Source organism: Pungitius pungitius, chromosome 12, assembly GCF_949316345.1.
Source record: "Pungitius pungitius chromosome 12, fPunPun2.1, whole genome shotgun sequence".
NCBI lineage: Eukaryota > Metazoa > Chordata > Actinopteri > Perciformes > Gasterosteidae > Pungitius > Pungitius pungitius.
The window spans coordinates 20088313-20101450 of record NC_084911.1 but is presented as its reverse complement, the minus strand read 5'-3'; the positions used below and the strand labels follow the sequence as shown (position 1 = coordinate 20101450).

Sequence of the window (13138 nt, the reverse complement as noted above, 5' to 3'; positions counted from 1 at the left end):
ATGTATTTGTTACATTGTGCCATGATTTTAATCGAACAACAAAAAAGAAATCTCCCTTTTCCAGAAAAATGACAGGCGTTCAGTCACACGTGGAGGCGGGGCTTCCCAAACGGTCAGCTCCTCCCACTTCCGCTGCGCATGCGCTTTGTCACAACAACAAAGCAAAAGGTAGGCCTCGGAAAATTGTCAGTTTATTTAACAGAAAAATAATCGTTTATTGTGAAATTTGACTTCCAATTTAAGAACAAACAGAATTTCTTTATCTACACAGCGCTGCACGTCAACGGTGTGCGTCATTTGGCTTGATATTACTAAGGTTACGGCGGCTTGTTGCCGAGGCCCGTGACGGTAGTTAACAGTTCAAGTGAAACGCCACAGCCGGGCAACTTCTTGGAGAAAAGGAGCCACTGAGCTAACGCCACCATCATTGGACTTCGTCTACTCCCATCCGCACAATGAGAGGTTCGTACGGGGACAGAGACCGAGACCGCGGCCGTGACAGAGGGTAAGAATAACCAAGAACTAGCCGTGCGCTGCTGTAGGCGTGACGGACGTCCATCGTCATTGCGAACGTTTGTTTTTCGCGGAGATTAAACATTGATTAAAGGGTCGCCATAATCATAGATCGTATGAAATCCCATGGTTATAATTATTCATAAGTATGCAGTGTCATAAATACATCTCTGTGCAGGGTGTGGATTTCAACATGCAAATGTTATATTTGTAAAGGGAAATCTTATACTTATTTCAAAACATTATTCTATTTTTTAGAACATAACAAAATTATTCATAGTATGTTTGCAGTGTCATAACTACATCTCTGACGTTCATAATGAACCATTTGGTCAAGCACACATTTCACTACCAACACAATGTTATGGTGAGCGAGCTGACTGTACCAAGATGGCCGCCATCTGCGGACGCTCGACTCCGTTGGCCCATAGAGCCTTTATACATGGCCAAAATGACCATCGATGTGACAACATTTCCGGGAACCAAATTCTGGCCTTTCACAATAAGATATCCCGTATAAACACCTTCAAATAGCGCAATAAAAGCTCTTTGATCGTCGCCCGAGTGAGACTTTCTCGTAACTTTCCTGCAGTAGGTGTACATTTACATATTTATATTTATATATATTCATGAGATTTGACACATAGATTCATTTCCCACCGTGTGGGTCTCGTTTTGTTGCAGGAGCCCTCGTTACGGGTCCAGCAGAGGCGGCCCGACGTCGGGCAAGAAGTTCGGGAACCCCGGGGAACGTTTACGGAAGAAGAGATGGAACCTGGACGAGCTTCCTAAATTCGAGAAGAACTTTTACGTTGAACACTCTGAAGTGCAGCGGATGAGCGAGGTAGTCCCCGTCACATCTCAACCTGATCCTCTGATGCCTGGCTTGTTATCAAAGATTGTCTGTGGGTTTTCCTCTCTTGTGCTCTCAGTATGATATCGAGGAGTACTGCAGGAAGAAGGAAATCACTGTTCGGGGTTCAGGTTGCCCAAAGCCTGTCACACACTTCCACCAGGCCCAGTTTCCCCGTAAGCACGTGCTGTCACAGATACTCCAAAAAAAGACGAGTTGTCACAGAAATAACCGGAACCCTTTGTTCTGCCTCTCCATCTAGAATATGTATTGGATGTCCTGGTGAAGCAGAATTTCAAGGAGCCCACAGCCATTCAGTCACAAGGTTTCCCATTGGCCCTGAGCGGGAGAGACATGGTGGGCATTGCTCAGACGGGCTCTGGGAAGACCCTATCGGTGAGACGCGCCTTCCTCTAACCAAGCGCCAGCAGCAGCACAAACTACTGACAGCCCTCCTCTTTGTTTCACCGCAGTACCTCCTGCCTGCCATCGTGCACATCAATCATCAGCCCTACCTGGAGCGGGGAGATGGGCCCATTGTAAGTGCAGACAATGGGAATACATCAACCACTTGGCTGTCCACTTTGACACATCAGAGTTTAATAAAATATATTAAATGCCATCTCAGGCCCAAAATGAAAGAGTCTAGTGCATTAAACGGTGTGTTGTTGTGGCCTATGTGTGCTCTGTAGTGCTTGGTCCTGGCCCCCACAAGAGAACTGGCGCAGCAGGTCCAGCAGGTGGCGTGCGATTATGGAAAGTGCTCCCGCATCAAAAGCACTTGTGTGTATGGGGGTGCTCCCAAGGGACCTCAAATCAGAGACCTGGAGAGAGGTCGGCCATATTAACTGTAGAGACAGTTTGGTTTACATTACTACAATTCCTTTGCATTGAAATCCACATTTTAATTTGTCTGTAATATGCTACACGTGTCTCCTTCAGGGGTTGAGATCTGCATTGCCACACCAGGTCGTCTGATCGACTTCCTCGAAGCTGGGAAGACCAACCTGCGGCGCTGCACCTACTTGGTTCTGGATGAAGCTGACCGCATGCTGGATATGGGTTTTGAACCACAGATTCGTAAGATTGTGGACCAGATCAGGGTAAGTTAACGGCAGAGAAATGCTGGCTTCTGAAAGCTTACATGTCGTGTTTTGATGTACCTCTGCTGGATCAAGCAGTCATGAATCTTTATTAAAAATTCATTCTTCTCTCCTTGCCCAGCCCGACAGACAGACCCTGATGTGGAGCGCCACGTGGCCCAAAGAGGTCCGCCAGCTGGCAGAGGACTTCCTGAAAGATTATGTCCAAATCAATGTCGGCGCTCTGGAGCTCAGCGCCAACCACAACATCCTTCAGATCGTTGACGTCTGTATCGAGAGTGAGAAGGAACACAAGTAGGTCGCCTGCCACGCAGCAGATGGGTCTCTTCCTGCTTTGTTTGTGCTGATCTTCCTTCGTAGTGCTGCTTGCTTTATTCGTCTTGCTTCCTACTTTTCTTTTTCTCTCCCCTTTTCCAATTCTTATAGTTTAATGATCGAGGCCTTTTTTGAAGCGAGTCTTTTTGCTACTTTTCCTCAGGTTGATCCAGCTGATGGAGGAGATCATGGCTGAGAAAGAGAACAAGACCATCATCTTCGCTGAGACCAAGAAACGCTGTGACGATCTCACACGCAGGATGAGACGTGATGGGTGAGTAGTTTTGATCTACAATAGGAATAGAAAAGCTTTCTCTAGAGTTTGGTTTTTGTTACCATGCTCATCGCATCCTGTATCTGAAACAGAAGTATGTGGGAACACGCATCGCTCTGTGGGTTTTAAGTTCAATCCGCTGCACATGGCGGTTTAAGTTACAGCTTCCTTGTGTCCCTTCCAGGTGGCCAGCGATGTGTATCCATGGCGACAAGAGCCAGCCAGAGAGAGACTGGGTGTTATCAGGTACAACAAATATACTGACGTTTGAACAAAAGGGAAATTAGATGAGCGTTGTTTTCTCTTCTGTTTTTTTCCTCACCTCCGGTTTATCTTTGTTGCAGAATTCCGTAGCGGCAAAGCTCCCATCCTCATTGCAACTGACGTGGCCTCGCGTGGTTTGGGTAGGTCCTGTGTGCTCACGTGCAAACACACCCAATATATCCAGCCATTTAATTAGTTGTATGATGATACCAATGGTCAGTCCATGATGGTATCAGTAATCACGGTCATTTATGATGAAAACCATCACAGACACATACAGAGGAGAACATGATGCTTTGGTTTAAGCCACTTTGCTCTATTGAATAATTGAAGGCTGAACGTGAAAATGATGTTGACGTTACGGGGTGAGTGTTGGACAAGCAGCCCTTTACAGGATGGCTTGCAACCTTTAACCTAACTCTATGTTCATTTGTTTTCTTTTCATATTTTTTTTTTGTTTTGTTTCCAAGTCTCTTCTCCGGCATCTAGAAGCACACAGGCCCTCGGGAGCCTGCAGCCGGACCTAGGCATGACGAATCGAAAGCTGACGTGGGGAGAGAGACGGCCTGATTAATCGGCCCCAGACACAGCCCCAAACAAGACTCTCCCCCCTTCCTGGACGACAGGGGTGGGGGTGCAAGCGCGGGGTGCTGCTGGTCTTCCAAATTTGATCCGAGGGTCGGGGGCGGCTGTCAGGAGAGAGGGCGATGAGGGGGGTACGGAGGAGAGGAGGCTTGGGGGCCCCTCAGCCACGCCATCGTCACAGTGACGCACCACAACATTAGTTGATTGAATTAACTCAGACTCAGACTTGGACACTTTTTAAAAACGTTTTTTAATATTCCCGTATTTATTCTGATAGGAGATGGATTGAGGAGACTTTTCCACCCTCAGTAGCAAACTTTGGAGGGTGAATGTTTTTGCCCCAAATTGGTCCTGCAGATACAACCCAGTCTGATTGGTGCGTCACAAGAAGACAGCTGCCAGGAAGTGAGCGTGCACAGCAGCCGAAGCCAGGCATGGCCGGCTTCCCTCTGAACTGCCCCCTGATGCCAGCCCCCGACACCCCCCACCACTGCTGTGCCGGCCGGCCTCTCCCTCTGCGGACGTCATGTCTGGTCCTGGCTGGCAGGAGTCCTGGCCTGGAGGAGCCACCTCTCTATAATCCAGTTTCCCCCCCCCCCCCCCTCCTCGGCCTCTCTCGCACTCTCTTCCTCCTCTGGTCCACCTCTTCACTCTCTCTTTTTACCACCCAACTTCCTGTCCGGTCCTGTTTATCTTCCTGTTGTTTCCTTTTTAAAATTACTGACCCATTTTGTCCCTTTGCCCCCCCCCCCCCCCATTCCCAAATCCACTGTTTGTCCTGCTTTTAACCGGTCTTTACCTGTAGGACTGTAGACCTAATCCCACCAGTCTGTTAATACCTCTCAGTGAGGACTCGTGTCCCCTCACACATCTCAGAACCTTCACTTGGCTTCTCCTCAGTGTTTGTTTCTGGGTAATAAACTCGATGCCATCTGAGGCATTTGGAACAAGCCACAACAAATCCACATACCATTGAATCTGCCATTTCCATCGCTCTGCATCACACATTGCTTATTATGGGAGTTTTTTTGCCCCCCCGTAATGTGAGCAACATCAAGTAGGTCATTCTTACAAGGACTTAAGATGCTAAGATGAGATAAAAATGCAGTATGACATGAAGAGGCCCTGATAACACTGCATCCCAGCACAGTCCCGCTGCAGCTTGGGGGTGTTGCTGTGAGGGAGGTGGGGGGGCCGCTTCCGTACCGTGCGGTCCTTCTCCTCCCCCCTGCAGACCTCCCAGGACTGGTGATGGGTAGGTAGGAAGACAGAGGGGTCACTTTATAAGCCAGCACTAAATCTCTGACATAGGGTGAGTACTGTACTTTAACTCCCTCCCCCCCCCTGCAACCCGCTTCCTCTTCAGCAAACCAGACTTTTCATGAATTAATTCCCCCTTTGGCCACATGCATCTTATGTGCAGTGTGCACTGGTCTATGCTAGATAAGGAGTAATTAGCATGGTAAGTAAATTCATTTTCTAATTGTTTTTTGAACAAATAGTTGATTTAGCAGGTAAGTGGGATGGAGGATGATCTGCAAGTTCCTCTTTTCAAAAACACAGAACTTCACCAACGGAGTTCATTTCTCACTGTGTCAGTCTTGTCCTGAATTGTGTCCTCGTCTTTCCCCCCCGTCCCAAACGTCAAGATGTGGAGGATGTCAAATTTGTCATCAACTATGACTATCCCAACTCGTCGGAGGACTACATCCATCGCATCGGCCGCACGGCGCGCAGCAACAACAAAGGCACCGCCTACACCTTCTTCACCCCGGGGAACCTGCGGCAGGCCCGCGAGCTGATCCGGGTCCTGGAGGAGGCCCGACAGGCCATCAATCCCAAGCTGCTGCAGCTGGTGGATACTGGACGTGCTGGGGGTGAGGATGACATGACTCACTTTGATATGGTTGCTAAATCATTTCCTGATGTCGTGTGGGGCTGGATAATAATACAGGGATGTGTGTCGTCTTCCTCTTTTTTCACCTCCAGGTGGCCGCCCTCGTTTTCGCAGTAGCTGCGATGCTAACAACCCCAACCTGATGTACCAGGACGAGTGCGAGAGGCGGCTGCGCCCCGCAGGCGGCGACAAGGACGGCCGCAGCAGCCGGAACGGCCGGCGGGACGGCGAGCGCTCGTCCTCCTCGTCTTCCTCCTCTTACAGAGATCGCAGCAGCAGGGACGGAGGGCGCAGCTCCAGCTCCAGCTCATACGAGCAGTTCCAGAACACCGGCAGCAGCACCGGCAGTCAGTGCAGCAGTTCTGGGTCGGGGGCCGGTGGGATGGTGCCGCTCCCACTTTCTCCGTCTGTGCCCCAGCCGCTGATGCAGTTCAACCTCCCCCAGCCCATGATGGGCCTGATGGGGCACTCCCCGTTTCAGTTTGCTCCTCCACTGCCCCCCCCCCCACCAGGCACAAAGTAACGCCATTTGTGAGTCGGTCCCTCCCCACTCTGACCATTGCATCACATGAATCAGAGTTAATGCAGTTTCACAGAAGCTTGTCTGATTAAGTATAACGTATTGATTAAGTTTTATGATGGTTTGGGGGGGGGGGGCATAAACGTCTTTGTATTGTAATCAGATTTTCCCTTTAGGTGTGTGAGGTAGGTGCTGAAGCTAATTATTGTATAAGAGCCGTTTCTTTTCTAGGTTTAAGGTTTTTTTGTTTAAAAGTCACAATCTGTTTTAATCATTGTGCTCAAACTGATTATCTGTAAAGGGATTTTTCTTTTATACATATTACTTTTGGCCTGATAGAGGCAGCTGTGCTTCGGCTCTAGTGAATCACATGCATATAAATGAGCTTTTCTTTCACATTAATCACCAGTTAATCACCAGTGTGGGGAGAGTTTTTCTTAGCAAATGCAGAATAATCATTTTTAGTTTAATAAAACTCAATGTATCAACCTGTGGTCTTTGTTTTCTTACCATTAGAGTCTGAATGTAGCAAACTGTTGTCGCTACACAAATGAACGGCTTCAGTTCACCAAGAAAAATCCTTTATTACCCATTTGGAATATTTTACCAGAATTATGCGCTCGCACAAGTCAAATGTACATAACAGGACTGCAATCATTGGTATTTACAAAGCAGTCGTATTGGAGATTAATGAGAGCCTGGGGGGGGGGGGAACTGACATGCATCGCACGCTGGTAAACCACTTGAACTTGTTTGAGATCACCAGCAAAACAGTGAAAATAAGAAATCTAAATATACTAAGAATATTCTAGCTGAACTGTGTGTCACAGATGAGAAACAAAACAAATCCGTTAAATAATGTTAGAACTGCAAACAAGGCACATAAGGTAAATGGTACACAATTCTGGAGTTAATTGTTCTTTTCCACACGATGAACAGACAGAACCACCGTACAATCAAAAATCTTTTTCTGTGCAAATCAGAAAGTGTCCTCATTCGTAACAAAATAAATTACAAAAACATCACAAAACAATGATTAAGTATAAACTAAGATGCCCATGTAACGTCCTGTGTGTCCCACATGAAAAGCTCGACGCAACTGATCAGAACATCGAGCACAACGAACAAACAATTTGATGTAGCCTGTTAAAACCAATATGAAAAAGCACAGGCGCAAAAGCAAGGAAACCAATCAATACCGATCAAAGAAAGTACGTGTTTACAAAAGGAAATTGAGCGAATGCACAGTGTCGCGTTGGAGAGGTGGTTTCAGGAAGTGAGGCGCAGTCTGAGAGTCTGTCGGGTCGAGGTTGCGTTTCAACGCTATAGGTTCCCCCAGGTCTCTGCAGGAGGGAACTGTTCTAGACCGCCGCTCTCGCTGTACTCCTCCTCCCCCATGGTGAAGGTTAATCTGTACTGCAGATGCACTTTCTCCTGAGGCACAAACACACAATGAGAGATTCTAGTTAACAGAATTTGTAATCATCTAAGTGGCTGCTTTCAGGGGGCGGGATAACTGTGCCTACCCGGTTTGGGTTGGCCAGCAGCAGGATCTGTGTGACAGCAGCAGGGGGGAGGATTGGGTTGAAAGCTGGCAGCTCGGTTCCTGATGGGGGCTGAAGCTTCACCGCCATGGACTTCAGTTGATCAATAAAAACAAGTCGAACCTTTAAACCCGGGCGATGAATCACTTGCGGTGGTTAAGTACAATGAAGCGACCTTTGCTGACCTTTGGAGCCGTGGTCTGGAAGTCTATCTTGCAGACGGGGACGGGAGCGGAGGACAACATGGAGATGATCACCACCAGCACATCCGGACGAGAGGGGGGCGAGTGGCTGGCAAAGTGAAAGAGAACCCGCAGGCTGTGTCCGTCAAACACCGTCACAGGTAACAGACTACCTGGGGACAGAGACACAGAGTCCATGACCCACTCTTGCAGGCAGGAAGATGCTTTGAGCAGTCGGGTTCTACCTACTGGGCTTAATGGATTCCAGCGGTACGAAAACATCCGCCAGCGTGACGTCTGCAGGCCGCGTCTTGGTGCGCGGGGGGGACGCGTCCAGCAACGTCGCCGTGGAGCCGGGCTCAGCGGCGAAGGTGGGTATGGGGGTCGGGGTGATGTTGCACCCAGATTTGCTCTGGAGGTCCCTCAGAGTGGGTTTGCACTGCTGCTTGTCCCTGAAAGCCAATAAATGAACAATTCATCCCAGTTTGCTTTGATGGTTGAACCAGTAGACCACTCCCCACACTTCCAGTGGCGTTAGTTAAATACCATTTGACCTGCAGGCCCTCTGGAGGCAGCGACTGCTGCATCAGCGTCTTTCCCAGCAGGTCCAGCTCGTCCAGGGCCGAGTGCCCAGGTGTGGAGCTGGACGAAAGGGGCTGAGAGAGGGAGGGGTCTGGACTCAGAAGGAGGCTGGGTCCCGCTGGGATGTCTGTGTCTATGCTGTCAGAGGACTGGAAGGAGAAAGTACGGATGTCTGGATTATACTGGAGCTCTATGGAGGGCCATGTTGACATGATGGACAGATGAATGATGCTAAACCTGGAAGGAGTCCCAGGCGGTGGAGTCCTCAGGCTGGGAAGGAGGGTTGGAGGTGTGTGTTCCTTCACTTAAACCTATGGGATGCACAAAGAGTGACGCTACTTGTTTATCTAAAGAAACACATAATCAATATCCTGCAGACAGCATGTTGGGGGGGGTTTGACGTGTCGTTACCAAGTGACATGAGCTCGTCATCCAGGAGACTGATCCCCATCTCCTGCAAAGGGGCGTTGAGGCGGTCTGTTGGAGTGGGGAATTCTGGGAAGGACGGAGGAGACTGTGGTGACGTGTCCAATCCTGACAAATCGAGCAGCGCTGTTCCTCCGCCTGTGAGGAAGTATATATTAGAATATAAAAGTGCACAGGCAAACAAATATAATATTGAAAGTGTCCAACAGTGCTTGGAGTAGTCAGTCAGTGGGGGACCGGGCTCAGCTGATAATTCTACAGCCAATCAGGGGACTCCCCTTCAGGTACGTCTTCACCCACCTGTGGTCCTGTTTAACGTGTTGTTGCCGTTCACCATCTCCCCCTTCACCTGCTGCTTGTACTGGTTGATGACCTGTGTCAGACTGTCGTTGGCCTGCAGGATCTCAGCTGTGGAAACAGGAGAAAACATTTTCTACTTTGATGCTACAGGATTATGGCAACAGTTCAAGTTCTGTGTCTCCTGAGGACAGAAGGACGACCACACAAGAGGCGTCATTTAAACAGCCCCTTGGAGCCTTTACCTTCTGTTTTTAATCTCTAGTGCTAAACGTCACCTGACCTCACATCAACACACCTCTTTAGACTCTACCTTAAGTAAAACACTAACAAATGGTAGCACTTAAATTGTACTTATAATGGAACTTTCTATCACATGTTTTGAAACTGCTTATTTGATGAAAAATGTACTTTCTTGTTACTTGTTCTTCTGAGTTTGTATCTCTACTTATTGTACGTCGCTTTGGATAAAAGCGTCAGCTAAATGACATGAAATGTAATGTAGAAGTGATTATTGAAGAAAGGTGGGCTGAAAATAAGACTTCCGATGCAGCAAGGAAACATTCAACCAAAGTTGTTTTGGGCAGATTAATCCGTTAGATTGACCTTGTAAAGACGTTTTGGATTTAGTTTCTTACACTATAGTCAACCATAGCAGCTAAGCCCAACCCATTAACTCCAGTAGACCACTGGAATGCGAGTGATGCTCACCGAGAGCCTCGTCATTGTCCTCCGTATCACTTGCCAGTCTGAACAGTGTGGGTCTCATCTTCTCACAGCGCTGGTACAGATCCTGATGACACAAAACAATCCGTGATACGTCCTACACAAGTAAACAAACAGTACGTTTTGTACATAAAGAACTTACAATAATGGAAAGCACAAAATATTACTCAAGTTTCTTTTCTAGTTCACCTGGACCAGGTCGGCGTTGCTCTGGTTGTCGGCGGCGCCGTCGTAGTCCTGCAGCAGCTGAGTGAGCAGAGCGACGCTCTCAGTCACCTCCTGAATGGCGTTCACCCGTTTGGACACCTTCTCCGCTCGCTTCTGATCCTGCAACGGACCCAAGGCGTTTCACCACGGCCACAAACAGAAGAGATCATACATGAAGCAATAGAAAAACAACAGGTACCTCTTGGACCATTTCCTTGATGAGTTTGTTGGCGGCTTTCAGGTCGTCGGGGTGCGAGCTGTTCAACAGGCGAGACAACATCTGACAAAGCAGAAGGGTTCTCATGGTGAAAAAGGAGTGAACACAGAGGCCACTTTTGATAAAGTGTTCAAAAGCATCTTTTCAAATAACTGATTATAAACAGACGCTACTCACTTTTGACTTTTCCTCATCCTCAAAAATGGCATTCTTGGGTCTGGGTGGAGGAAGGTTCAGCAGCTTGTCGGGAGGCAGCTCTGGGTCTTGTTTAATAATACCTGATTTACAAAAAAAGAAATAGCAGAGTTAAAACACTTCCAATTATTCGTGACCACTGTAATTACTAAAATCAGCATTAGTCTGATGGCATCTCACCTTGTTTCTTCAGCATCTGGTAGGCATCTGAGATCTTGGCCTCATCAGGTAAACCCAAAGTCCAGCTGAAGATCAACTCCAAAACCTTCCTTTTGACCGGCTCTGGTGACCGGGAGCCCAAGTACTGATGACCACAGCAAGTGAGAACATATGACCAGAGAGGGGGAGAAAGAACATGGACCCAGAGAAACACTCGGGGGAGTCTTACCTTTGGAGAAACTACTTTGATGAGTTCGTTGAGAAAACGGAACTTTCCAACTTCACTGTGAAACCTTTTCCCGCAGTTTTTCATACACGTCTCCAGAACCTGGGCCACAAACACAATGCAAGAATCTGACAAGCTCATAAGGAATCCCACATCAAACTATTTATTTACATATTCAAGTTATGTTTTCAGGAGCATTGCTTCATATTAATGAGATATAATCGGGAACACTGACTGGATTTTCTCATGGAAAAATGATCTTCAATATTGTTTTTTATAGCAGTAAAACCTATTATTAGGAAACGTACACAGCCAAATATAAACAAACCAAATCTCATTAGATTAGCAAAATAGAGCATTTAAACAGCCCTAGTGGATTAGTAAAAATAAAAACACATTAAAATCAGGACAGAGGCAGCCGATTCCAACTAGCAGATCCTGAGTCAGATCTGAACTCACCAGCAGGGCCTGCATGGCCTCCCACTCTTGTGGAGACTGGATCTTGTGGGCCAGGAGCCTTGTGGCAAGCTGAGGGCTGGAACAGAAGACACAAACGTCCAGGCCATCGTGGGAAATGGAGAAATGTAATTAAATATATGTCCATTTGAACTGACGGTTTAGCCTTGTCATCAAACATTAAGGATTTGATTGATCTGAAATTCAACAGGGAATCCTCTTTTGGTACAAAGTCTGTCCACTGCAACAGCCAAGGTCTCCAGGATTTATAAAATTGAATCAGCATCAGTGAAAAGACAAAAGATATAAAGGCCAAATGGTGTCCGGGCCCTCTTACCCCTCCAAATCATTGTTGAGCTGGTCACAGAAGGCCCGGATGCTGCTCCAGTCCGTGTCTCTGTTCAGTGGGTTTGTAGCTTGGTCTGAAAGGTTAGAAAAATGAGATGTTTCTATTGTCAGATGCCACTTTAGCAGGTTCACAAATAAACTACTTTCTATAGTTTTTATATTAATACTGTTCCAGATCTGATCCAATTTTGAAAACGCCTGCAGAACACAAAAGCACAACAAAAAAGGTATCGCCCACATGAGGGCGGAGGGTTGATCGATTGCTCTTTAACCCCTTATTTTATACTAGTAATGGATCAACTGGCAACAGAGTGCCTGTGGATGATCTTTTTCATAATGCAGCTGAATGAGCTTCAATATTGACGCCTAGAACTACCTTCACCGTGCAGCTACAGAAGGGCCTAAGGACCCAAGACGGTCCAAGAAGTCCGAGCGACACCATGAAGTTAAATGAATTAACTCGAGACCCCAAAAGCCCCGCATGCATTAACTCGAGACCCCAAAAGCCCCGCATGCCACCGAGCGGAGAAGGACGCGCTGCATGTGCTAACAGAGCATCGCGTGAGCTAGCTTGCTGTCGGTATTTGCACGGTGTCATTGTCTTTCTCGAACTTTCTTACGAAGGCACAGCTCTTCCGTAATCACGATTAACCCTCTGTGTCTTCAAATGCCCCCCCCCCCTTGAGATATAATCGCAAAATAGCGATTTGAGGCATCGAGCCGCAGCGTTGAAGCTCCGTGCGGCTGTAAGTTAAATTGTGTGTTGACAGTTAGCAGCTAGCTTAGCATCCTGGATGTGGCGACAGGGTCGCTTCGCCGGGCTGTCATCTCGTCTGCGACGGCACTCGGCCTGTGCCGCGTGCCGGTCCGGCAGTCTGGACCATACCTGCTCGGTGCGATACGTCTAAAACACTCACTGATACGAGACTCCAAACTCTCCGTGTCGGGCGGCGCAGCCATCACTGCGAGATTTATGCGGTGCGTCGGTCTCGCGAGGGACGCACTTCCACGTAGAGGCAGAGGAGCCGTAGAAGTAGAGCGCATAGAAGAGACCCCCCGAGGCTCAGCGCGACCTGCCCGGACAAAATGGGTATCTATGGTCATGGGTACTGGTCACTCCTCAACAAACGCACGAGTTGGTGCTGCTTACAGTCAGACGCACCAGCGAAAGGCCACACAACGCCTTCCAGAACCCCGGGCACACACTGATAGTGTTTAACAACTCGAAAGACAGACACACACATAGATC

The 13138-nt window shown here is 48.0% G+C and overlaps 2 protein-coding genes across 4 annotated transcripts; one reads left to right on the top strand and one right to left on the bottom strand.

Moving 5' to 3' along the window:
* The first annotated feature begins 96 nt into the window (after window positions 1-96).
* ddx17 (DEAD-box helicase 17) lies at window positions 97-6812 on the top strand. 2 transcript variants are annotated; one of them, XM_037475666.2, is made up of 14 exons: window positions 97-168; window positions 272-505; window positions 1198-1357; window positions 1446-1542; window positions 1629-1762; window positions 1840-1905; window positions 2059-2200; window positions 2309-2469; window positions 2591-2763; window positions 2948-3058; window positions 3243-3304; window positions 3403-3462; window positions 5557-5784; window positions 5897-6812. In XM_037475666.2, the coding sequence occupies exons 2-14, from the start codon at window positions 456-458 to the stop codon at window positions 6325-6327; spliced, it is 1875 nt and encodes a 624-aa protein (XP_037331563.1). In that variant the 5' UTR covers window positions 97-168; window positions 272-455; the 3' UTR covers window positions 6328-6812. The 2 variants fall into 2 exon arrangements, with proteins under 2 accessions (XP_037331563.1, XP_037331562.1); XM_037475665.2 differs by lacking the exon at window positions 97-168 and having other exon boundaries at window positions 175-505.
* A 76-nt stretch (window positions 6813-6888) lies between these two features.
* On the bottom strand, window positions 6889-12919 carry LOC119220049 (ADP-ribosylation factor-binding protein GGA1-like). 2 transcript variants are annotated; one of them, XM_037475663.2, is made up of 17 exons: window positions 12807-12919; window positions 11879-11963; window positions 11545-11620; window positions 11089-11187; window positions 10881-11004; window positions 10683-10783; window positions 10488-10568; window positions 10271-10408; window positions 10067-10148; window positions 9359-9466; window positions 9044-9196; window positions 8870-8943; window positions 8597-8781; window positions 8300-8502; window positions 8054-8223; window positions 7851-7961; window positions 6889-7758 (listed from the first exon to the last, which is right to left on the bottom strand). In XM_037475663.2, exons 1-17 carry the CDS (start codon window positions 12847-12849, stop codon window positions 7648-7650), a joined length of 1944 nt encoding a protein of 647 aa, XP_037331560.2. In that variant the 5' UTR covers window positions 12850-12919; the 3' UTR covers window positions 6889-7647. The 2 variants fall into 2 exon arrangements, with proteins under 2 accessions (XP_037331560.2, XP_062421756.1); XM_062565772.1 differs by having other exon boundaries at window positions 11879-12890.
* Window positions 12920-13138: the final 219 nt, after the last annotated feature.